Genomic DNA, 25,561 nt, shown 5'->3' on the forward strand with positions numbered 1-25,561 from the left:
ATTGGGGGACTGGAGGCTAAAACATATAGGGAACGGTTGCTGGAATTGGGTATGTGTAGTTTAACGAAGAGAAGGGTGAGGGGTGACATGATAGCAGTGTTCCAATATCTCAGGGGCTGCCCCAAAGAAGAGGGAGTCAAGCTGTTCTCCAGGGCACCTGAGGGCAGGACAAGAAGCAATGGATGGAAACTAGTTAAGGAGAGAAGCAACCTAGAACTGAGGAGAAATTTCCTGAAAGTTAGAACAACTAACCAGTGGAACAACCTGCCTCCAGAAGTGGTGAATGCTCCAACACTGGAAGTTTTTAAGAAGAGACTAGACAGCCATTTGCCTGAAATGGTATAGGGTTTCCTGTCTGAGCAGGGGGTTGGACTAGATGACCTCCAAGGTCCCTTCCTCCTCCTCCTCCTCCTCCTCCTCCTCCTCCTTCTTATTCTTATTAAAATGATGAGGTTCCGTTGAAAAAATACAGTAGAGAGTGCAACCCGCTTTCTATCACTAGCATTTTGAGTCCTGATCAGGTGTCCTGGGCATTTTTAAAAGAAAATTGGTTTCAAAACTTGAAAAGGTATTTTATTCAGCCCATTTTTAAAAAATCTTTCTGCAATCCAAGGCACATCGTACATACAGAAGGGGACTTAAAAAGCAGTGTTTCTCAATGACGGCAACCTTACGCTGCATGGACTTCAAATTCCCAGAATTCCGCCCAGCTGGGAATGGATTGAAAGTCCCCGCATCTTAAATTTGCCACGGTTGAGGTGGACTGGTCTAAAGGAAGAAAACCAACACCAACCTTTAGAACTTTTAAACGGGCTTGTTCTTCCTCCAGTGCAGCTTGTTTTTCCCTTTCATCGACTCTGGTGAGAGAGAGGCCGGTACTTGCGAGGGAAGAAACTGCATTGGAAAGCGTGGTAGCCCTAGCAAAATGGGATAATAGGAAACCGACTGTTATATATTGTAGACAGGAAAAGGGATTCTGTTGGGGGATGCTTCTGCGGCCCTCCCCTGTGGCCCGATCCGGGCTCCGGAGGCCTTTTCCAGGCCTCTGCTGCCCAGATCTGAGCCCGGGAGATGCCTATGTAATCCTCCAGCGGCCCGTTTCCGGGCGGCAATGGCCTGGAAAAGCCCTCTGGAGCCCCGGATCCGGCTGCAGGGGACAGGCAGCAGAAGCGTCCCCAGGCCTCAGATCTGGGCGGCAATGGCCTGCAAAAGGCACCAAGAGCCTGGATCGGGCCGTGGGGGAAGCGCGCAAGTGTCCCTCGGCCGCAGATCCGGGTGGCAGCGGCCTGGAAAAGGCCTCCAGAGCCCCGATCCAGCCTCTAGAGGGATGTGGAAGCTTCCACCGGCTTCGGTTCCGCTCTCGTGTTGCAGAGAACAGAGACCTAAAGTACCATGAGATCACGCGAGATCAGTAGCGTGAGATCTCGCCCCACTGATCTCGCGTGAACTTGCGTTACGTTAGGCCTCCATTCTCTGCGAACGCACCAAAGGCCTGGAGCAGCCAAGAAAGCGAAGGATCTCGATTTTAGCAGAGCAAGTATTGAAGGCCTGGTACCTGGGGAGACCCGGAACTGGAGCGGGGAGGGAGGGAATAACCAGTGAATGTTGCAGATCCACTGCAGTCACTCGTACGGGCGAATGACTGCCGTGGTGCGGCAACAGTCATAATTTCAGGACTTGCTTGTAAGCACTAGGGGGCGCTCACCACGTAACCTTGAACGAGCATTAAGTGAACGCTCGTAACTCGGGGATTACTTGTATTGAAGGCATATCCAAAGAAGCTACAAAAAGCCTCCGAGACCTACCTGCTAGCAGCAGTGGAATCTTTGATTTTCTTTCCTTCCAAGGAGGCCAGGTGTTGTTCTAAAGCATCCAGAAGACTACTTGGTGCCTACAAGTCAATTCATCAAATGGTTAGAAAATCCAAAACATTTAATGCCGACTTTCCCAGTAACGTGGACATTCTGTAAGTCGTGGTGGCATAGTGGCTAGAATGCAGTATTGCAGGCTAACTCTGCTGACTGCCAGCAGTTCGATCCTGACAGGGCTCAAGGTTGATTCAGCCTTCCATCCTTCCAAGGTGGGTAAAATGAGGACCCAGATTATCGGGGCAATATACCGACTCTGTAAACCGCTTAGAGAGGGCTGTAAAGCACTATGAAGCGGTATATAAGTCTAAGTGCTATTGCTATTGTAAGTCCCTGAAGATCTGGCAAGCCTGTTGTTATGGCCAAAAGCATGACAAAAATGATGAAAAAAACATTAAAAGCAATAAAAACCATTGCAAAAGCATAAACATAATCTTCAGGATTATTGGTTTTGTAACCCTATACTTGCTGCCTAGTTGTAATTGCAAGGTTGGCAGCAATATAAAGTCATTATCTTCATCATCATCATCATCATTCTCCAGTGATTAAAATGTATTAAGTAGAATGTGGGATTCCATTATATTGTCAGACATGGATTTTTAAAAAAAGATCATAAATGTAAGAAAAAAAGCAGATAAAGTAGTACATTTAAGAACTGGCAGTTAGTTATTTCACATTCCAAGGAATAAAATTTTAAAGCAGTTACTACTTAAGCCAAATATTAATTACTATAAATCTCTGTCATCCTTTCTTGTTTCTTGGCAATTATATACTGTTCTGAGGTGGCGGTGTTTTTTAGCTTAGTACGAAAATTCAAAATATGATTTCCATTTAAGAACATGGCACTTTTAAGGAATTTTTAAAAAATAAATATATCCCCACCTCTCTCACCACAATGACATGCGGCGACAGAGGTTTACAGTAAAACAAAAATATCAATAGCAAAGCCACAAAATATAAATCAAAAGGGGAAAATGGCAGACAAGAATAAAAACTATCAGTCCCTTCCCCCAGCTTCTCAAGGATCAACCATGAAGAATGTAAAAATTGCCTATGCAAAAGTTGAACCATGGGTAAAACTGCAGATTTTAATCGCCCGGTTTTTATACCAAAAAATTCTCCATTCTACAAGTATGATGAAAAATCAATACATTTGAAATTACGTCAAAACTGTCTTTTTCGACAACTCGAGATGGCATGGACAACCAACATAATAATTACTAATAAGGATTTACCTGAGAAAGATCTGGTATGTCTCCTCTGTCTATCCCCACTTGCTGCAAGAACAAAGAGATGTAATGAGATAAAGGCCTCAGCCACATTTTGACTAAAAACAAGCTCATTGGCGATTATATCATAAAAGGAGGATGATTGACACAGTGAACAGTATTACAGAAGGGGAAAAAAACCTGAAGACAAACTTTTCACTGTATGAGATGAACAACAAGTATCTGCAATCCCTGCTGTACTGCACTACATTACTATCAACATATTATAATGTATTACAATGTACAGGTAGTCCTCGATTTAAGGACACAATGGAGGCCACAAATGCTGTTGATAAGCGAGACAGTTCAGTGAGTTTGGCCACAATTTGTGACCTTTCTTGCCACAGTTGTTAAGTGAATCGCTGCAGTTGGTAAGTTAGCAACCTCGTTGTTAAGTGAATCTGGCTTCCCCATTGACTTTGCTTGTCGGAAAGTCGTAAAAAGGGATCACATAACCCTGGAATGCTACAAGCGTCATAAATATGAGTCAGTTGCCAAATGTCTGAATTTTGATCTTGTGACCATGGAGCAATGGTCCCTAAGTACGAAAAATGGTTGTTAAGTCACTTTTTTCAGTGCTGTTGTAACTTCAAACAGTCACTAAATGAATAGTTGTAAGTCAAGGACTTACAGGTTCATTCATTCATTCATTCATTCACCTGTAATGCACTACAACTACACTACAACCGCTAGTGGACATGCTGACAACTACAAATGTATTGTGATCTTGAAAGTTCTACTGTTCTTTACGTTTAATATTTTAACACAGATACGCAGAGAAGATCACAATGTCTTAACTCATCAAAATAATAAAAATAATGAACGTTTTGTGAGCAAGACCATTTGTTTTAAGCAAACAGGCACATTCAGATCCAAAACACAATGGATCCTGGAGCTATAGTACCCGCAAAATTGCAAATGTGCACATTTCTTTGGATTGCTGCTATGAGAATCAATAACTTTTCTTTGCTAAGCCTCTTTTCCAGAGAGGTTAAGCTCAGGAAGAACATTTTTAACTTCCCGAAAATCTGCTTCGTGTTTTTAGATGTCCAGGGAAAAATCTGCAGCATGCTACATTAAGTAATAGAAACATCTTTTTTTTTAATGCTTGTGGCCCTTTATTGTGGTGGACTGGAGTTTGCAGGTCCCTTTGCTGCTGCTAAGAAGGAAGCCAAACCATATTGCTCCAATGAACTTTCAATCTGAACGATGCAGTTGACTAACATGTTCATTGTTAAAGAGTTTGACCATAATCATTATGATGGTTTACGCCTTCTATGTCAAAACCCTTCAGTGGCTTGGAAATTGGACGGCACAGTAATGAAATGCAAGTATAGCTAGTCCTCGACTTATAATCATAACAAAGCCCAAAATTTCTGTTGTTAAGCATAACATTTTTAAAGTGACTTTTGCCCCATTTTACGACCTTTCTTGCCACAGTTGTTAAGTGAATCACTGCAGTTGATAAGCTAGTCATGTGGTTCTTCAGAGAATCTGGTTTCCCCTTTGACTTTGCTGGTCAGAAAGTCGCAAAAGGAGATCACGTGACCCCAGGACACTACAACTGTCGTAAATATGAGTCAGTTGCCGAGCAGCTGAATTCTGACCAGGTGACCACAGGGATGCTGCAACGGTCGTAAGTGTGAGAAACAGTCACTTTTTTCAGTGCAGTTGTAACTTTGGTCACTAAATGAACTGCTGTAAGTAAGTTGAGGGCTACCTGTACAAATAATAAATATGCAGAGAAATTGGTAGCATGGACCTTTTAAAGTAATTAATTAATTCAGACAAATCAAATCAACTCCCTAGGGTTGAAGGAAGACAGCCTTCCTTTAGCACACAGGATCAGAAATATTAAACAAAAGATTTTTTGTACTTTTTACCTTCTGCCTTCCGGGTCAAAAATGCAAGAACAGAATTCTAAATAAAATTATTAAGCCTTTTCACTGCAATAATGGTCTCCTTAGGGGAGGGGTAGGCAATCTTGGCTCGTTTATGACTCATGGACTTCAACTCCCAGAATTCCTGAGGCAGCATGGCTCAGCATGGAAACCTTTCCCTTTCTCCTCAGCATGGCTGGCTCGGGAATTCTGGGAGTTGAAGTCCACGAGTCATGAAAGAGCCAAGGTTGCCTACCCCTGGTCTATTGGCAGTAGTATTCTAGTTTTGTAACCAATCTTTTAATCATTTCCTTCTTCATTGTCTTACTTTTTTCCCTAGGACCCCTCATTTTAACGTTCTGTGCTTTTCACAACAGATCCAGCAATTTTCAGTCAACAAGTTGCCCAGAGAATATGGCAATACAATAATACATTTTAAAGACGATTCCTATTATGTAAGAACACTTAGGATTGTATATCAACAGTGTTGGAAAGCAGCCAACTTGAATGAAATACTCACAAAATCTAAATCTGCACTAATATTAATCTTCCCAATACTTCCATTGGATTTTTCTTCAGGGGGGGTTTAATCTAAGCCAGTATTTCTCAATCTTGGCCATTTTAAGATAGGTGGTCTTCAACTTTTGAATTCCCCAGCCACCCATGGCTAGGGAATTCTGGGAATTGAAATCAAGCTATTCTAAAGTGGCCAAGATTGAGAAGCAATGATCTAAGCTTTCAATGTAATTTTTAAACACTCCATAAACTCTGGACAATAATCTCCAGTCAAATTATAGTAAATAATAAAATAGTAAAAATAGTCTTTGTGGACCAAGCAATTTTTACCTCTGCAACTTTCAGAAACTCGGAAATTCTTGCCATTCTAGTCAGAAACTTCTTATATATGTCAAGGGCTTCCTTGCATTGATTCTTTTTCATGTCAAAGTATTTTTCTGCAGAAGGAAAAACAATTTAAATGACAACAGTCAAGATAATCATCTTGTTTACAGCAAAAATCTGTATTTTACTTAATTACAAAGATCAGAGGCGTTCGCAACTGTTCACTTTATTAAAATTTAAACATCACGAACATTTCCTTGCAATCTTGACAATGTATTATGAAGAGCTGATGCACCAATAAGAGTTCCAAAATAAGAAAGAGTGGGATGCGAGCTGGAATTAAATTCAAACAGGTAATTACTTAAAATTAGAACTCTGAAAAAGCCTCTGTTTATACTAAATACTAAAATGAAATTCCACAGCATAAATATATATTTAAGCTGCTCTAAAAACACCACCAAAATTACCCTTAAATTAAAAAATGCTATATATACATACAACAAATGGAAAATTTTTATCCAAGGCTACATTAAAACTACCACTTGCTCTAGTTTTTATCATTTATGTGTGTGACTTGTATCTGTTTATTCCATTTTCTCTGTCAATCACAACTACCAGCCTGGCCTTTAAAACATCAGTTTTCAGATCCCCATTTTGCACCATACAATCTAACCCGGGTGGCAAATCATAGGTTCTTAGCAAACACCACCACTTTATTGCACACCAAACTACATTCACATCTTCAATCAGCACAACTCAAGTGAGTGGCTTCTTACACATTTCACATAATTGCACGTGAAACTGCATGTCTCTTACATATTAATTCATAAACACATTCATTAACGAAGGGGACATCCTTGCTCCCCGTGCTCTCTATCCACACTGAATTGCCTTCTAAATATTCAATAAAATATGTGCTATATTTCCCTATGTTGCTCTATTCCATAACCAACACTTAAACCATATTAATATCAAATATTCCATAATTCAAGCCTAAGCAGGTTGTCATATGCTTTCACTAAAGATACAGTACACTTTTAAATCTATAAATTTCCGAATGACCAGCCGACGGGCAAAAATCTGACCTGCACACTCAATGTCTGATGTAGAGTGGAAGGGCACTTCTCAAATTGTGTTCATTATCGCCTCTTCTACAATTTTGAACAAAATTATGCCCAATACCTTCCTGAATTTTAATGTTACCCAATTCCCAGGCCAGACGGACCCAGTATGCATTTGGGGCTTTGCAACACCAAGGAGCTTGTGTGTAACTTGCTGGCAGGTAGTTCCACTTCAGTTAATTTTACAGCGCTAATGATAATCTATGCCTTATTGTACCCCAGACCTGTCCAGCTGCAGAAAATTAGTAAGTGAGGAATGTACCAGTTCTGTTGCACCTGCAACAATTCTGAAAATATCAAGAACAGGGCAGGAAGACACTTTATTTTCTTTATTGTTGCTCTGCACACACAGGTAGTCTTGACGTATGACAGGCCAGTTCCAACAGATACCCCCCCAAAAGGGACTTATAACCCAGTTTTGAAGTTATAGGTTGCTCCCTGCCAATGGTAACATGGCTGCATTTTGGATACGGGCAACCGGTTCGCATTTATGGCATCTGCACTGCCCTGCAGTCACATGATCATGATTTATGACATTTTAGCCAGAACTGGTGTTTTAATTCCAGTTTCCAGCAAAATTCACCCAACAGCGAACAATGAGTTCAACCACTGCAAAAAAGGTTGCAAGAATAGATCTGGTCATGGGGTGCCCGACTTGTACCACCATAATTGCCAGGCAAAATTACAGTCGTAAGTCGAGGACTACCTGTAGTCTAAAAAGCAGAAATCAGAAATTCAACTTATCAAGAATGAGACAAACTACAAATTGATTGTCATATTTTCCAGCCTTCATTTCCTCTTTACATAAGAGTTGATTCATAGTGACTATCAGTATGAATTTTGATTATAACATTAAATTCCATACACTGGGTATAGGGTATTCCCTATTAAATGGACCTCTATAGCTTACTCAACTTGGAGACGTGGCACCTATTCCTAATCAATCTAACAAACCAAGGTTATGACCCTTGAGTTCAGATCAAATCTATTACCAATATCGGCATATTCCATAAATAAGGAGCAAAGAGAAAATGCCATTTGATTATGTGATGACTGGCCATAAAGAAAATTATAATTTAAATAAGCGACTGTTCATGCCCAAAATTATTCTGAATCAGCTTGCATTCAGGATTATTTCTGTTTACATGTAAAGAAAGCCACTTTTAAAAGCTGGTCTGAAATTGTCTTGCAAAAAATTCGAAAATGAAGTCCACCATCTTACCAAGTATAAGGAGTAAGTGACCATGAAAGTGCTTACCCAGCAAATTAATAATCCCTTCGTTATATGCTGCAAAAAGTCTAATGGCATCTTTGAAAAGGAGCATGAAGGCTGCATTGATTACACCATTTGTGAGTTCATTGCTGTTGACCTATCAAAAAAGAAGAAGCAGCTAAGCAAACTGAGAAAAAACATCCATGTTATCTTCAGAGATCCCTAACCTTTCTGGGTCTGCAGACTGGCAGGAGAAGCAGGTGGTGTGTGTGTGTGTGTGTGTGTGTGTGTGTGTGTGTGTGTGTGTACGCACGCACGCACATATACATACAGACATATAAGCCTACATACTACTAGTAGGGAAACATAGGTTTTTACTATTACAAAGAGGGCATCAAACTATTCTCCAAAGCACCAGAGGGCAGGATAAGAAACAATGGTTTGGAAACTGACCAGAGAGAAAATCAACCCTGAATCAAGGAGAGTGAGGACAATTAACCAGTGGAACACCTTGCCTCCAGAAATTGTGGGTGCTCCATCACTGGAGATTTTTAAGAAGAGATTGGACAACCATCTATCTGAAATGGTATAGTTCTCCTGCTTGAGCAGGGGGCTGGAATAGATGACCTCCAAGGTCCCTTCCAGCAATATTCTATTCTATTCTATTCTATTCTATTCTATTCTATTCTATTCTATTCTATTCTATTCTATTCTATTCTATTCTATTCTATTCTATTCCATTCTATTCCTATTCCAATTTAACAGGATGTTTAGATGTCATTAAAGAGACATAAGTTAAATCAGATAAATTCAGTAAGTTGAAATCGATACCACGCAATTAATTCTGATCATTTAAAAGCTCCTGTCTAATATTCCTCTATGGGTAGCTAAAATGACTTACGTTGAAATCAAGCAGTGCATCCATCTGGTTTTGTATAATTGGTACAGTTTTTAACAGTTTTTCTGTATTCATTGTCCTCATGAATCCATCAGCTCTATTAAAAAAGAAAATAAAATCATTAGCTAACTAAATGGATTTGGTATAATGCCTGCCACTTATGTTTCCAGAGTTTAAGAGCTGTTTTTCCTTCCTTTTCCTCATCTATCCACATAAGGATAGTGATTTGGACTGGGCTTAGTTCCTGAACCACCCTGCCTTTAACCAATAAAACTATTTAGTTACGTAGTTTGTAATTTCTAAAATACACAAACTGGGGGTTAGTTTGGGGTTTTAAGATATGCTAGTAGATGTTCAAGAATTATCCCCCACATTCTTCAACTTTCATCCAATTAGAAGCTCTGGCTGTTAGTCTGCCTTTTGGTACTGTCCATAGGGTTTTCATTGCAGACTGTTAGTCTGCAACAGTCTAAAGTTTGCACATGCCTATTTCCTGATGCCACTTGTCCCAAAGATGCTTTTTTTCAGGAGGCAACTGGACTTTCTTTTTCCCCCCCCTCTTTGAAGACCTTTCGCTTCTCATCCAAGCAGCTTCTTCAGCTCTGAATGAATAGTGGGGAGTGGAAGGATTTATAATCCTTGCAGACAGCTGATCATTTGCATTCTTTTGGAGAGTCGTTGAGGCTACTTGGAGGCTTATCTGTGTTGTCAGGGTCACCTGAGTAGTGCAAATGGGTGTGGAGCCTTCTTGGAACTGCTGAAAGGACCGTGTTGTAGACTGGAGATAGATGAGGTCGAATCCCTCCCCCTCATCTATTTTAATCAGGAAATTTATAAATCATAAATTCCATGTTTTCCAGCAAAAAGTTCAGAAGGATTTCCAGTCACTACTAAATGTAGTACAGGGAGTCCTCAACTTATGACCACAACTGAGCCCCAAATTTCTGTTGCTAAGTGAGACACTTGTCAAGTGCATTTTGCCTCATTGTTACAACCTTTATTGCCACAGTTGTTAAGTAAATCACTGTAGTTGTAAAGTTAGCAACGTATTTGACTTCCCCACTGAGTTTGCTTATCAGAAAGTTGTAAGACGTGATCGATCACCTGGGACACTGCAACATATCATAAACACACGCCAGTTGCCAAGCATCCCAATTTTGATCACATGACCATGGCAAGGGTAGGCAACCTTGGCTCTTTTATGACTCTTGGACTTCAACTCCCAGAATTCCTGAGCCAGCATGGGGGAACTATGACTTGTGGACTTCAACTCCCAGAATTCTTGGGCTAGCATGGCTGGCTCAGGAATTCTGGGAGTTGAAGTCCACGAGCCATAAAAGAACCAAGGTTGCCTACCCGACCATGGGGAATGCTACAATGGTCATAAGTGTGAAAAATGGTCATAAGTCACTTTTTTCAGTGCCATTGTAACTTCAAACAATCACTAAAGGAACTGTTGTAAATCGAGGACTACCTGTAATTAATCTGTCTCTAATGAAGCAAGTTAATTTTGCCTTCTCTGCTTGTTTCATCATCTTCACTAACTATTCCTCCATTGTGGGCATATAGAAACTTTGCATGTTTACACAAGAATTATAGCAAAGATCATATATAAGATTAATTTCCCATTGATTTTTCTAGTTGTCTTCCTATTAATTCCAACAAAAGCTGGCTGAGGAATTCTGGGAGTTGAAGTCCACAAGTCATAAAAGGGCCAAGTTTGAAGACCCCTGCTCTAGGCCTTCCTGTCCTCTACCATCTTCTGGAGTCCATTTAAGCTCATGCCTACAGATTTTCAACCACTTTTTCCCTATTATGGGCAACAATATCCCCCAAATTCTTGGTCAAGTTTATCATATACTTTTATTTGTTTCTCTCCATTTCTAATTTGGGCAAGAATTATACGTTTCATTGTATATTAATTTTTGGAAGCTAATTTTGCTGTTGATTTTCACTGCTTGTATGCTGTTATTGTTTTGGTTTCAAATTGTTGCATATTACCAGGGTGGACTTTTAGCAGGGGTGATATAAGAGTTACCTACAATAGTACTAACATTATTTGGTTAAGCAATTTCTAGACCAGATTTCAGAAAGGATCAATTTCTTGAAGCTTTGAAAATTATTTCACACTCTTTTTGAATTTTTATATTCTAAATTATTCTGCATGCTTAAAGCAGATGTCGCAAACAAGAAATGGATTCACCCCTGTGAGATACTTACCCTCTTTTTACTTTTGTGAAGTCAAAAGCCACTTGTCTGTAGGAAACTGCTTTCTCATTCAGATATCTGCTATATCTCCTAATAAATGTGGACATATCATACCCTAAAGGAAACAAACAGAAAGCAAGCTATTTCTTATGTAAAACCAGATTAATATCAAAGAGGTACATTATGACATTCAAAGGATTGCCAACTAGCAAATTTGACATGTTTGAATCAGTGAGATAATTATTAACAGCATACATGTTTTGCCATAAACCAAGTCAGATATTTTGCCTCGAGTTCCCCCATTCTGCTTACTGACGTCAAAGCTGGGACGAGTAGTGGTTTATTGATTAGCTTCAATTAAACTGCAATACAGGTAGTCCTCAACTTATAACTGTAATGGACTGCCCCATTACGATCGTAAGTCGTTAACACTTGCAAAGTGGGTCACCCACGTGACCGACCCAATTTTTATACCCTTTTATGTGGCAGTCATTAAATGACTACAGCGATCATAAAGCAAATGCCGCAATCATAAAGCAAACCCACTTTTCGCTGTGGGGTAATTTGCTGAAAACTGGACGTAAAAACTTTGCAAAAAAAAAAAAGATCATAAAATGCAGTCACATGACTGTGGGATGCTGCAAATGGCTTTATATGTGGACTAGTTGGTGAGCAGTCATGTGACCCTGGGGGAGAGCCTGGGGTGGTGGTGGTGCATTCTAAGTTCAAATGGTCACTAAGTGATCGGTCATAAGTCAAGGACCATCTATACAAAATCTTTCTCCTTCTCAATGCATTTTGGGTGATTTGGAGCTGCGGCAGGTTTCCTTCACCATCGCTACCTTTATTCAACATTATAGTACTTGCCCTCAATCTTTTCCTTTTTCTATTTAACCTTCGATGCTTTCCCAGGATCCAACTTTTTTCCTACTTTGTGAGCAATCGCTAGAAAGCAAGAAGCTACACGTAAGCGTTGATAAGTGAGGCAACAAAAACTTTCCTTGCTGTTTCTTGTGGATTTGCTGGTTTTGAGGCTGGTGCTTTTTTACTGGCTGTCATTGGTATACCGAATCGAGAGTAGAAAATTAATCTTAAAACTAAGTGAAAACGTAAGAGAAAATAATCTGAGGCTCATTTTGTTTCATGGACTGTTTGTTTTAATTTATATTCTATTTCTCTATTCCAGCAAGCATTCACGGCAACTAATAACGTAAAAATATTTGTAGACATGCAAATGCGTTCATTGAATAAAGGGGCTTTTAGTTTCCATCATAAGGCAAATCAGCTTCTTTTGGTAGAGTGTTTCACTGGAGATAAGATTTCACAAAAGACCGAGAACTAAAACTGTAAAATACTATTCAGAAAATTAGGGATTATTTGATACAGATCTAATAATTTACCTTGCAATCCACTTTTGTCCAAGAAATTGCTCAAGTTAAACAATGTGTTTCTGGAAGCCAGATACTGGGTAAAACGCTGGAAGGAATAAAATGATTCAGTAATTCAGCTAGAATTGTACGTGGCTCAATAAATATCTCCCTGCTAATGGAGTTTAACACTCTGATAATCCAGTATGTGCATGCAGTCTGTCCCACCAGGTTGAAGAAAACCACTGTGAACGAACAGAGTTCTCTGGAAATGAATATTGGGAGAAAAATTGCTAGCCTGTAATCTCATAAAAAGTGATACTAATTGCAAATCTCGTCAGAGCAACTAAAACTTTCTCTGAAAGTAAGAGACGCAGCTAATTTGCTTTAAAAACTTGATCATTTCACTACCAGCCTACTTAGAACAATGCAGACGACTGTATGCATTTAAGGCAAGCCACTTTAGTCACTTAATCAGTCACGATTTAACCATATGGTTAATGATGCTCATTTTGGATGACTCATATCTAAGCCCATTAATTTCTCAGTCTTGACTAGCCCACAGCTTCCTGTTTCTTTACTGATAAAAGTTCTCACTAATGCCAAAGACATGAATTGCACGGTATAAATAAAGCTATTGTAGTGTAGACGTATGAGGTAAGGAGTTTGTTTAATACTCCGGATATATTTCTCAGAACGATACAACATCACAGTTCTGTAAATATATTAGTCTGCCCCACCCCTTTTGCTAGGAAAATTATATACCTGAAACACAAGTTAGTACAGGCAGGATTAAGTAGGCAAAGTGTTGTTTCTGCTCACAGAATTATAACTGGAGCATTGTTCTACTTTTAATTAGGACAACTGGAAACTGTTTTCAGATAAAAGGGTTTAAGGTAACATTATTCTTTAGAATGAAAGCCAAAACTCATGGAAAGGCACAATTCACATTACAGAATCTCAGAAGAGATTCTGAATACAGATAGTCCTCAACATACAACCATAACTGAGGCTGCCCATTAAGGTGGCATGTCGTGATGGCCATGTTGTGTTGTCACGTGATCAACCCTTTTTTTTTTGGTGGCATCATTAAATGAACATGGCAGTCATTAAGTGAACCCAGTGTTTGCTATGGCACGGTTTGGCTAAAAACCAGAAACAGCTGTCAATGTTGGGCAAAATCAACATAAAGCACACGTCATGTGATTGCAGGATGCTGCAAATGTGGCCGGGTTGTCAAGCACGCAATATGTAGTCACATGACTGTGCTGGGGGGGGTGGCATAACAGTTGGAGCTTCAGGTCAAGGGGTGCAATACTTTTTTTTTCCTCAGCTGAATTCGTATAGAATTATATACATGATTAACATATACGGTTACCTTCCTATTACATATGATGTTGCTAAGTCCATACGTCTTTAAAAATTATGAATAAGCAATTGTTAAGAGTTACTTTTTTCCTGAACCCTGTCCCCTCTTTTGTTCACCGTGGTTTAAGCATGTAATAAATAATAAACAAGTGTCATTTAAAATACAATATACTTCAGATATGCTTTTTTGTTTTACCACCTTTAAACCAGGCTGCAAATTACACTTGCTACATCCAAATACACCAATCTTCCTTTCTATGTAAATTGGATTGCGATGTATCCTGGCGTTTTGCTCTCCGACATCTATTTGCTAGCCCTTTCTTTCTATTTTCATTGTTTTTGAACTAGTTTTCTTCTCCCAGATGGAAAAGAAAGCCACCAGGGAGGGTAAAAAAAGGACCCAAATTTATCTCCAAAGTAATACTCCCCAGCCTAGCAACCAGCCACAATTGCTGATAATTATAGGAAATGGGGTCCGGCATGTTTCAAAGGCACTAATTGAAGTATAAGAGAAGCAGGTGTTACCTCATTTCCATGAACCATGAGATGGTGAGTTGTGATGAGAGATTTGAAGACTACCACCCAGCTACTATTTGTTGTCCTTTCAAATAGGCTGTCTGCCAACTGCGGGATGTTTACGTTCATGTCATTTGTACATAGTATTAAATCTGAAAAAGAAGGAAAGGCACATGGGATATTTCAAGCAAACCCTACCAAGCGCCATTTAATGAAGAAAAGCTTCTTAGTCCTCCAGGGACTCATGAGCCGTTAAGGAGAAGAACAAATGGTACCGACTGTGCCTCTTCTACCCCAGGGCTTTTCAACCTTTTCACCCATTGTACGGCTTTTAGGATAGGGCAACATCCGAGTACCACCAGTCGCCTAGCAAGGTGTCAAAAACTGGATGACAACCCCACCCCCAAAAAACCTGATGAAGTACAGGTAGTCCTCGACTTACAACAGTTCGCTTAGTGACTGTTACAATAGCACTGAAAAAAGTGCCCCCCCCCCAAGCCACAGCTGAGCAAGACGCCTGCTTGCCTGCCCGGCGGCGTTCTTCCTCCTGTCGGAGGTTTTCATTGTTGTGAGCATTTCTGTTGAGGATTGGCAGTGGGGGTGGGATGTGGGGGTGTTTGGTTTTTATTTCCCCCCCCCCCATCTGCTGGGTGGTTGCAGCAGGTTTTGCTCACTTCACATGACCCTGGGACACTGTGACCGTCGTAAATATGAATCAGTTGCCAAGCATCTGAATGTAAATCACAAGACCCTGGAGATGCTGCAACATTCCAGCTGATCGGCGCTTCTTCTGGGCTCAGAAGCGGCAGGATCAACGCAGAGCTCCAGCTGGATTCTGGTGCTGATCCTGGCGCTTCCACTGAGCCCTGACAGCCCGGCAGCTCCAGCCGTCTCTCGCTCAGGCTTGTGCGGTGCTGCCCCCCCCAGTTCAGCTCATTCCCCTCCCCTGTTTGAGGCTTTCCTGTGTCATGTACTTTGACCTGAGTCTGAGTGTGCCCCTTTGGCATGTGAGTTAATCCTATTATGTCCTGTCTTAAGAGTTTGGGTGGGATATGTAGATTTTAGGTGTCTTTGTCTTCCTAAGCTTCTAGCTGGAGGGCTCCAACCATCCTGAATGGATTATCACATCTGCATTTCTACAGAGCTGGTTTCTGTTTGGGGGAGGGAGACTTGGGGCTATTAAGAAAAACTGGGCATACTTTTCTGCCTCTTTAAGATCCTTTGAGGTTTTCATTGTTGTGAGCATTTCTGTTGGATTGGCAGCGGGGGGGGGGGGGTGTTTGGTTTTTATTCCCCCCCCCGCCTCTGCTGGGTGGTTGCAGCAGGTTTTGCTCACTTCACATGATCCTGGGACGCTGTGACCGTCATAAATATGAATCAGTTGCCAAGCATCTGAATGTAAATCACAAGACCCTGGAGATGCTGCAACATTCCAGCTGATCAGCGCTTCTTCTGGGCTCAGCGGAAGCGCCAGGATCAGTGCCGAGCTCCAGCTGGATCCTGGTACTGATCCTGAAGCTTCCGCTGAGCCCTGACAGCCTTGCAGCTCCAGCCGTCTTTCGCTCAGGCTTGTGCGGTGCTGCCACCGGTTTAGCTCAATCCCCTTCCCTGCTACCACTTTTCTAGGATGGTCGCGTACCACCTGCCAGGTGCCAATGTACCACAGGTGGTACCGGTACCACTGGTTGAAAAGCCCTGTTCTATAGAATATGTTCTAGATCCTATGCAAAAGAATTCCTGTACAATCGTCTAGTCTACAAAAGATCTAGAAAAGAGTCTCCAAAGAAATGAACTTGAGACATTCAAGAAATAATTGCCAGGTTGAGAAAAGTGGTGCAGGTGGTCCTCAACATACGACCACAACTGAGTCTGAAATTGGGTTGTCACTAAGTGAGAAATTTGTTAAGTGAGTTTTGCCCCATTTTATGGCTTTTCTTGCCACGTTTATCAAATGAATCGCTGCAGTTGTTAAATTAATAACCCAGTTGTTAAATGAATCTGGTTTCCCCATCGACTTTGCTTGTCAGAAGGTTGCAAAAGTGGATCACATGATCCTGGGACACTGCAAACGTCACAAATGTGAGTCGGATGTCAAGCATCTGAAGGTAAATCACATAACCATGGGGGTGCTGCAATGGTCATAAGTGTGAAAAATGGTCATAAGTCACATTTTTCAGTGCTGTTATAAGTTTGAACGGTCACTAAATGAACTACTGTAAAGCGAGCAGTACCTGCAATAGTCGTAAGACAAAAATGAAGTAAAATCATGAGCTGTACTATTCTAATTTTTACTGCCAAATTAAACTCCTGGTGAAATTCACAGGGGAGAAATTGGTTTAAATCAGGAAGCTCAACCAGTGGATCATTATCTTCACATAATTTCTTAGCACCTTCCTAGAAGATTTAAATTTGTATCAACAAAACACCGCTTTTTAGACACCTAACATCTATTATAATAACATCTATCATGCTACTGCTTGTAAAAGTGAATTATTCACTCAGACATCTGCTTAGGAAAGTTTGTGGTTGAAAGCGAGAATTACATTTACAAAAAGGTAGAAGAATCGGGAGTATTTGATCTCTTGTGGAATTGTCTTAATGTGGCAAACTGCAGGCCTAAGGAGGCAATCACCTTTTACAGCCTTGTTAGTAACTTGGTAGTTAGAAAAACAGGTTTCTAGTCCTCTGTCAGCACCTCTTCTGTTTAAACATGTGCGATTCTGGTTCCCTACAGCTCCCATGCAAGCCCAGAAAAAGTCAAGGAAGTGCAGACAAATGCAGTAAATCACACATCCACACCCTGCTCCAAGGTGCTTCTTTGCTTCAGACCCTAATCACCACGTTCTAAGTATTAGTAGCTTCTAATTTATGAAATTGCTCGGCATTATCCATGGGCATTGAGGCTCTACTAGAAGCTGCCTTCACAAAGTAGACGAGTAGAGGAAAAAGCAGTCTTGACAATGAGGAATGATTAAGCTGGCTTACACCAAGACCATTAGGAAGAATTAAGTTACTCTATAACATAGGGACGCGGTGGCTCAGTGGGTTAGGACGCTGAGCTTGTCGATCAGAAGGCGGGTCGAATCCCGAGTGCCGCATAACAGAGTGTACTATAGTGAGTCGGTTGTCAAGCATCTGAAGGTAAATCTATTCCCAGCTTCTGCCAACCTAGCAGTTCGAAAGCATGTAAAAATGCAAGTGGAAAAATAGGGACCACTCCGGTGGGAAGGTAACAGCGTTCCGTGCGCCTTTGGCGTCTAGTCATACTGGCCACATGACCACGGAGACGTCCTCGGACAAGCGCTGACTCTTCGGCTTTAAAACGGAGATGAGCACCGGCCCCTAGAGTCGGAAATGACTAGCACGCATGTGGGGGGGGGGGAACCTTTACCTTTATTACTTTTTATAACAAGGTTAGAGACTTACAGCCACCGATTTACTTAAGTGATTCAGCTGGTTAAAAATGTTAAAAGAGGTATTACAGCCATTTAAGACAGTTGCACTGCCAAGTTTAGTTTAATGGTTTTAATGTCAGAAAGAAAGGGAGGAGGAGGAGGAAGAGGAGGGATCAATAGGAAAAGGAAGAAATACGTATATGCAACTATTTACAGGAAAACCTTATTCTTAATATCTTATGTGGATGAAATTTTTTTATGTGGAGGATTGTTGTTTCCACAAATAAAGTATTGGAAATATACATTGTCACCACTTCCTGAACAAGCCCAAATTGCTTCCTCCCTCAGATTCGCATGACTAAATGCTAGCTTTCGATTCTTGGTCAACCACACAAACCATTGAAAAAGGCTGGCTTTGTTCATTTATGGAATTTATATCCTGCCTTTTTTCCAAATATGTTCAAAGCTTAAGCAAACAATAGAGCACTATTATTAAACACAATTAGATGCATAAACACATTAAAACACAATGAATAAAAAGCAACGTCCAGTTATGTCTCAGAACTTTAGCATTCACGTCTGCTTCCACAAAAGACTTGTTTAAATAAAAATGCTTTAATATGCGGTCAGTTTCCAAAGAGTAATTTAGATTTGGATTTGGCTTTTCAGTTTCCCATCTTCTCTAGTTTAGGCCAGTGTATAAGAAACGCGATGATGAACTAAATGTATAATTTCAATTAAACCGAACTGGAGTTCAATAGTTTGCAATGTAAGGCTTACAAAAATTCAGAATTAAAATGAACATCTCAAACTCAACCTGCATTTGATTCTGTCAAGACGCTGCATGGACAAAGCAATTCATGGCATGTTCCTAAGCAACGGTATATGTTGGCTTTTAAGATAAGTCTTTAGCGTAGAACTCAGCTTGCTAAAAAAGCATGAGCGTGCCGCACGTGCCCGAAATGTACCAAAGTTTGTGGGCATTATCCTTGCCATTTGTTGGGATTGCTATGTGTGACACAGGTAAGACAAACACCGAGATCTAGTCTATACTTTTTCTGTACAGGTAGTCCTTGAGCCCAACACTGATGTTGCTAAGTGAGAAATTTGTTAAGTGAGTTTTGCTCCATTTTGCCACTTTTCTCACCGCATTTCTTAAGTGGATCGTTGCAATTGTTAAATTAGTTGTTGTTAGCTGCGAAGTCATGTCCGACCCATCGCGACCCTATGGACAATGTTCCTCCAGGCCTTCCTGTCCTCTACCATCTTCTGGAGTCCCTTTAAGCTCACACCTACTGCTTCAGTGACTCCATCCGGCCACCTCATTCTCTGTCGTCCCCTTCTTCTATTGCCCTCAATCTTTCCCAGCATTCGGCTCTTCTCCAGTGAGTCCTTCCTTCTTCTCATTAGGTGGCCAAAGTATTTGAGTTTTAGCTTCAGGATCCGGCCTTCTAAAGAGCAGTCAGGGTTGATCTCCTCTAGGACTGACAGGTTTGATCACCTTGCAGTCCAAGGGACTCGCAGGAGTCTTCTCCAGCACCATAGTTCAAAGGCCTCAATTCTTTGGCGCTCAGCCTTTTTTATCGTCCAACTTTCACTGCCATACATTGCAACTGGGAAGCCCATAGCCTTGACTATACGCACTTTTGTTGACAGGGTGATGTCTCTCCTTTTTAGTGTGCTGTCTAGATTTGCCATGGCTTTCCTCCCCAGGAGCAAGCGTCTTTTAATTTCTTGGCTACAGTCCCCATCTGCAGTGATCTTGGAGCCCAGGAAAATAAAATCTGTCACTACCTCCATTTCTTCCCCGTCTATTTGCCAGGAATTGAGAGGGTTGGATGCCATGATCTTGGTTTTCTTAATGTTTAGTTTCAACCCAACTTTTGCACTCTCCTTCTTCACCCGCAACACGAGGCTCTTTAGTTCTTCTTCACATTCTGCCATTAGAGTGGTATCATCTGCATATCTTAGGTTGTTGTTAAATTAGTAACACCTTTGTTAAGGAGTCTACTATTCCCCCTTGACTTTGCTTATCAGAAGGTCACAAAAGGTGATTACATGACCCCGGGACATCATGGCATTCATGCCGTAAACATGAATCAGTTGCCAAGCATCTGAATTTTGATCACGTGACCATGGGGATGCTACAACGGTTTGAAGTGTGAAAAAACGGTCATAGGTCACTCGTTTCAGCGCCGTTATAACTTCGAACGGTCACTAAACAAACTGTTGTAAGTTGAGGACTACCTGTATTACTAGAGGCATTATGTGAAAGTCAGCATCTGACTAAAGCTATAAAGAGCAACCACATGAGGTGGCAAAGGTCAACATGTGTAAATAAAGACTGTAGTACTATAGGAGTGAGATTGTAATTTGAATGCAATAGCAGTAAGTTAATTTCATGTATTTTTCTGTTCAATTTATTTGCCATCTACCTCGCCATGGGCTGCTTAACTTGAATAAAAAATGAAATCAAGTGAAGTGAAAAATGTGTGTCTATGAAAGTAAGAGAAAGAGAAAAGATAATAAATCTCAATGAGGATAGTCTAGCTGCAATATGAAGCAATGTTGATGAATATATGCATGGAAATGAAAGTGTAGATCTAATTGCAATGATGTAATTTCCCTGCTGAGGATATATAAAAAATAAGCCTATGTTGGCTACTGATAGTTTATGCCAGGGGTGTCAAACTCAATTTCACTGAGGGCCGCATCAGCATTGCAGTTGCCCTCAGGGGGCCGGGTGGGTATGGCCAGGGTGGGCGTGGCCTACTGGGTGGGCGTGGCTAGAGTGCGTATGGCCTGCTGGGTGGGCGTGGCCAGCTCTACATTGTTCGCATCAAGGGTGCCAATGGGGGCCTGGGCAGGAATGGGACAGATCTGAGGGTCTCTAGCAGAAAGAGGGTCTCTGGGCCAGGGCCAAGGCAGTGGGGGCCGGTCCCTCACTGTTTCCAGGATGGCTTCGGGGGCCACATGAAACCACTTCGCGGGCCGGATCTGGCCCCCGGGCCTTGTGTTTGACATGTCTGGTTTATGCTACATGCCAGTGGAAGGTGAAAATGGAAGAATCAGAAGTGAGTATTTGGGAGAAACTCTGTGAAATTCTGAAAAAAAAAATGAAATACAGGGAAAGATTATGCCAAACGGTTGGGAACGGGTAAAAAGTAAGCACAGAAAAAGTGTTTGGGTCGCAAGGAATGGTGGCTGGTATTTTGCATAAAAACTGTATGTTGAAATGATCTGGTTTAATTGCTTTATACAAATAATTCAAGGTGGGGAACATCTCCAACACACCTTTTTCCTCCTATTTTCCGAATAACAACCATGTGTGTGTGTGTGTGTGTGTGTTTGTGTGTGTGTGTGTGTGTGTGTGTGTGTGTGTGAGAGAGAGAGAGAGAGAGAGAGAGATGTTTATTATTAAAAAGCGTTAATGTTTGTTATAAACACCTGAATTACTGAAGGAGGCAGCGATAATGACAAGCACTGTGGGACAGAGCATTTCCTGATAGCAACAGAACTGGATCTGTGGGACAAATCGCCATGGAAGAGGAAAGAAAAACTAGAAGGAAAGAATGACTGAACAGAAAGCATGAGTTCTGTAAGAAAATAGAAGATAAAATTAACCTTCCATTGGAATGAATGGAAAGCAGACACGGAAGGTGTGAATGTGGCTTTGAATACAATGGAAAGGAAGTTACCCTGGGCCATGCAAAGTGTGTGGATTTATATTAATGAACAAAAATGAGTGGAATGATGAAATAATTCAAGTTATTTCCAAAGGGATCAAAGCATGCCCCTCCAGATGCAAAACAGCTGCTTCAAACTCGAAAGGGAGCTCTGCAAATTTGAACTACGGTAGTTCAAATTCAAAATGCTCTTGAAAGTCCCCAAGATGCTGAATGTTTCTGTATTCATCGAGTGTCTGCTTTAATATTGGATGAACACAGAAACATTCAGTATGAAAGGAATCGTCTGCTCACTTTTCTTCTCCTAGCAGAGGGACAACAGAATCTAGAACAAGGCAGGGGAAACTTTGGCCCTTTGATTTTATGACTCCTTAATAATTTGCTTTACACCTTTAGGTTTATCTGGGCATTTAATCATCTCTGAGGGCAATCATTAGCCAGGCAACACAGTACAAGTTTACATTCCAATTGTTCAAAGGATAAATGCAAAGAATGGTTAACAGAATAACAGAGTTGGAAGGGACCTTGGAGATCTTCTAGTCCAACCTCCTGCTCAGGCAGGAAACCCTACACCAGACATGTCAAACACAAGGCCCGGGGGCCGGATCCAGCCCGCGAAGTGGTTTCATGTAGCCGGCGAAGCCATCCTGGAAACAGTGAGGGACCGGCCCCCACTGCCTTGGCCCTGGCCCAGAGACCCTCCTCCTGCCAGAGACCCTCAGATCTGTCCCACTCCTGCCCAGGCCCCCATAGGCACCCTTGATGCCAATGATGTAGAGCTGGCCATGCCCACCCAGTAGGCTATACGCGCTCTGGCCACGCCCACCCAGTGGGCCACACCCACCCAGGCCACACCCACCCGGCCCCGAGGGCAACCGCAATGCTGATGCGGCCCTCAATGAAATTGAGTTTGACACCCCTGCCCTACACCATTTCAGATGAACGGTTGTCCAATCTCTTCTTAAAAACCTCCTGTGATGAAGCACGCACAACTTCTAGAGGCAAGCTGTTCTGCTGATTAATTGTTCTCACTGTCAGGAATAACTGTTAGCTCTAGGTTGCTTCTCTCCTTGATTAGTTTCCATGCATTGTTTCTTGTCCTGCCTTCTGGTGCTTTGGTGAATAAGTTGACCCCTCTCTTCTCTGCATCAGCCCCTTAGATCCTGGAAGACTGCTCTCATGTTACCCTTAGTCCTTCTTTTCGTTAAACTGGACATACCCAATTTCTGCAACCGCTCTGCATATGTTTTAGCTTCCAGTCCCTTAATCATCTTTGTTGCTCTTCTCTGCACTCTTTCTAGAGTCTCAACATCTTTTTTTTTTACATCATGGCGACCAAAACTGGATGCAGTATTCCAAGTGTGGTTAAAACCAAATTACAGATTTCCAACTTTTCCATATGCCTTACTATTACAGGTAATCTTTGACCTTTGAGCTTAAAGGAGCCCAGAATTTCCATTGTAAGTCATGAGAATTGTTGAGCACCCACATGACCAACTGTATTGATTATTTATACCCTGCCATTATTATTTTTAGAAATAACTCAAGGCAGCAAAACATACCTAATGCTCCTCCTCCCTCCTATATTTTCCCACAACAACTCTGTGAGGAAAGATGGGCAGACAGTGAGTGATTGGCCCAAAGTCCCCCAAGATGGCTTTTGTGCTTAAGGCACAAAAATAACTAATAACTAATAAACCAAACTGGTTTACAACCTCTTTGGCAGTGGTTGTTGTGAATTCCATGGTTGTTAAGCAGGTTAATGCATTCCTATGACTGGTTTTGGTTTTTTTGGGTTGTTTTTTTTTGCCAAAACCAGCTAAAGGGGCCAATTTCCAGTAAAAAAAAATCATAAATTGCATCATGTGACCACAGAATGCTGTAACTGCCTTAAAAGTGAGCCAGTTACCAAGAAATGCAGTTGGAACACCAGAACTGGGGTATAAATATCTCTTAGGGAGAGGTGTCTATTGTAAATTCCTAACAGTTTTTTCTCATATACAGAAGTTCACGGGTGTCAAACTTGTGACGTCACGTGACGCAACTTTTTTCCCATTGCCGGCAATGGGGTGGGTGCAGTTTCGGCATGACGCATCTGGCCCGCGGGACGGCAGTTTGACACGCCTGCAGTAGCTATCTTCTGCATATTTTCTAAGATATTCTTTTGGCTAGAATTTGAGTAGATCCTTCCAAACATGGAGCTGCCATCAACATTATTATGACGGCTGGATTAAATGTTCCTTATTGCGAGGCCATATGCCTCTGAATACTGGTTGTTAGAAGGCGGGAGACAGGGACTGCTGTTTTCACAAAATGCCTGTCTGTTTCTTAAAACCATCTCCGAAATTGGCACCAGAAATCAGAATTGTGATCTGGAGGAATGTTAGTCTGATTCACTAGGGTTTTCCCCTGCACTCTTGCTGATAAGCATCAAGACAACTAAGTTTTCCGTCTACAACAGGGGTCTTCAAACTTGTCCCTTTTATGACTAGTGGACTCCGACTACCAGAATTCCTCAGCCAGTCACGCTGGCTGAGGAATTCTGGGAGTTGAAGTCCACAAGTCATAAAAGGGCCAACATTGAAGACCCCTGGTCTACAGGAAATTCATACTGATTTTCTAGCAGTCTGGATCCACCTGGGAAGAATATAGCAATAAAAATCTAATTTGAACGGGCATTCACTAGACTCAAGTAAATTTACTTGACTCAAGTAAAGAGGGCAGATATCCAGCAGAATAAGTTTGGAGCAAGATGAAACATACAAAGGTCACACAACATGGGTTACAGCATTGTCCTGTGAACCGGAATATCTGTGTTGCAACTTCTGAATCTTGCTTTTTTTAATCAAGCAATAAATTTTTGTTGAATTTTTAATGATAACTCTGCAGAAAGTCTCAAATATTCAGTCTTCATTTCCCACTATTCACCAGACAACCAATATAAGTTGGGAAATAGTAATGGAGAGCGAAATCCTTTTGTAAACATTTCTAATGTTTTTAAAAGGACATCATACAATAGTACATTGAGGTGCATCAATAAAGACAGAGAGAGCACATTCTGCATCAAATGAATGCAATTATTATAAAAAAATATATATGCAATATTTGAATTACATGGCTTTGGCTAGTCTAAAGAAAAGAAGAAACAGGGGTGACATGATAGCAGTATTCCAGTATTTGACGGGCTGCCACAAAGAAGAAGGGGGCAAATTATTCTCCAAAGCAGCTGAAGGCAGGATGAGAAACAATGGATGGAAACTAATCAAAGAAACTAATCAAAGAGAGAAGCAACCTGGAATTAAGGAGAAATGTCCTAACTGTGAGGACAATTGACCAGTGGAACAGCTTGCCTCCAGAAATCATGGGCGCCCCATCACTGGAGGTTTTAAAGAAAAGACTGGACAGCCACTTGTCTGAAATGGCATAGGTTCTCCTGCTTGAGCAGGGGGGCAGACTAGAAGATCTACAAGGTCCCATCCAGATTCTATTCTATTCTATTCTATTCTATTCTATTCTATTCTATTCTATTCTATTCTATTCTATTCCATTCCATTCCATTCCATTCCATTCCATTCCATTCCATTCAATCTTCTGTTCTATTCTATTCTGTTCTGTTCTGTTCTGTTCTGTTCTATTCTATTCTATTCCATTCTATTCCATTCCATTCGATCTTCTGTTCTATTCTATTCTATTCTATTCTATTCTATTCTATTCTATTCTATTCCATTCCATTCGATCTTCTATTCTATTCTGTTCTATTCTATTCTATTCTATTCTATTCTATTCTATTCTATTCTATTCTATTCCATTCCATTCGATCTTCTGTTCTATTCTATTCTATTCTATTCTATTCTATTCTATTCTATTCTATTCCATTCGATTCGATCTTCTGTTCTATTCTATTCTATTCTATTCTATTCTATTCTATTCTAT

General features: G+C 41.1%; 1 protein-coding gene across 7 annotated transcripts in view; it reads right to left on the minus strand.

Moving 5' to 3' along the window:
• The window catches only part of PICALM (phosphatidylinositol binding clathrin assembly protein), an 80,967-nt gene that overhangs the window by 37,479 nt on the left and 17,927 nt on the right, over positions 1 to 25,561 (minus strand). For all 7 annotated transcript variants that reach the window (XM_083362118.1, XM_083362120.1, XM_083362119.1 and 4 more), the window contains exons 2-10: positions 14,557 to 14,699; positions 12,697 to 12,772; positions 11,309 to 11,411; positions 9,092 to 9,185; positions 8,236 to 8,347; positions 5,863 to 5,969; positions 3,104 to 3,145; positions 1,806 to 1,891; positions 794 to 917 (exon numbers count right to left, since the gene is read on the minus strand). In XM_083362118.1, coding sequence (XP_083218244.1) covers positions 794 to 917; positions 1,806 to 1,891; positions 3,104 to 3,145; positions 5,863 to 5,969; positions 8,236 to 8,347; positions 9,092 to 9,185; positions 11,309 to 11,411; positions 12,697 to 12,772; positions 14,557 to 14,699 — 887 coding nt within the window. The remainder of the gene's footprint in view (positions 1 to 793; positions 918 to 1,805; positions 1,892 to 3,103; positions 3,146 to 5,862; positions 5,970 to 8,235; positions 8,348 to 9,091; positions 9,186 to 11,308; positions 11,412 to 12,696; positions 12,773 to 14,556; positions 14,700 to 25,561) is intronic.

The sequence above is a fragment of the Vipera ursinii genome (assembly GCF_947247035.1).
Source record: "Vipera ursinii genome assembly, chromosome: 4".
NCBI classification, from domain to species: domain Eukaryota; kingdom Metazoa; phylum Chordata; class Lepidosauria; order Squamata; family Viperidae; genus Vipera; species Vipera ursinii.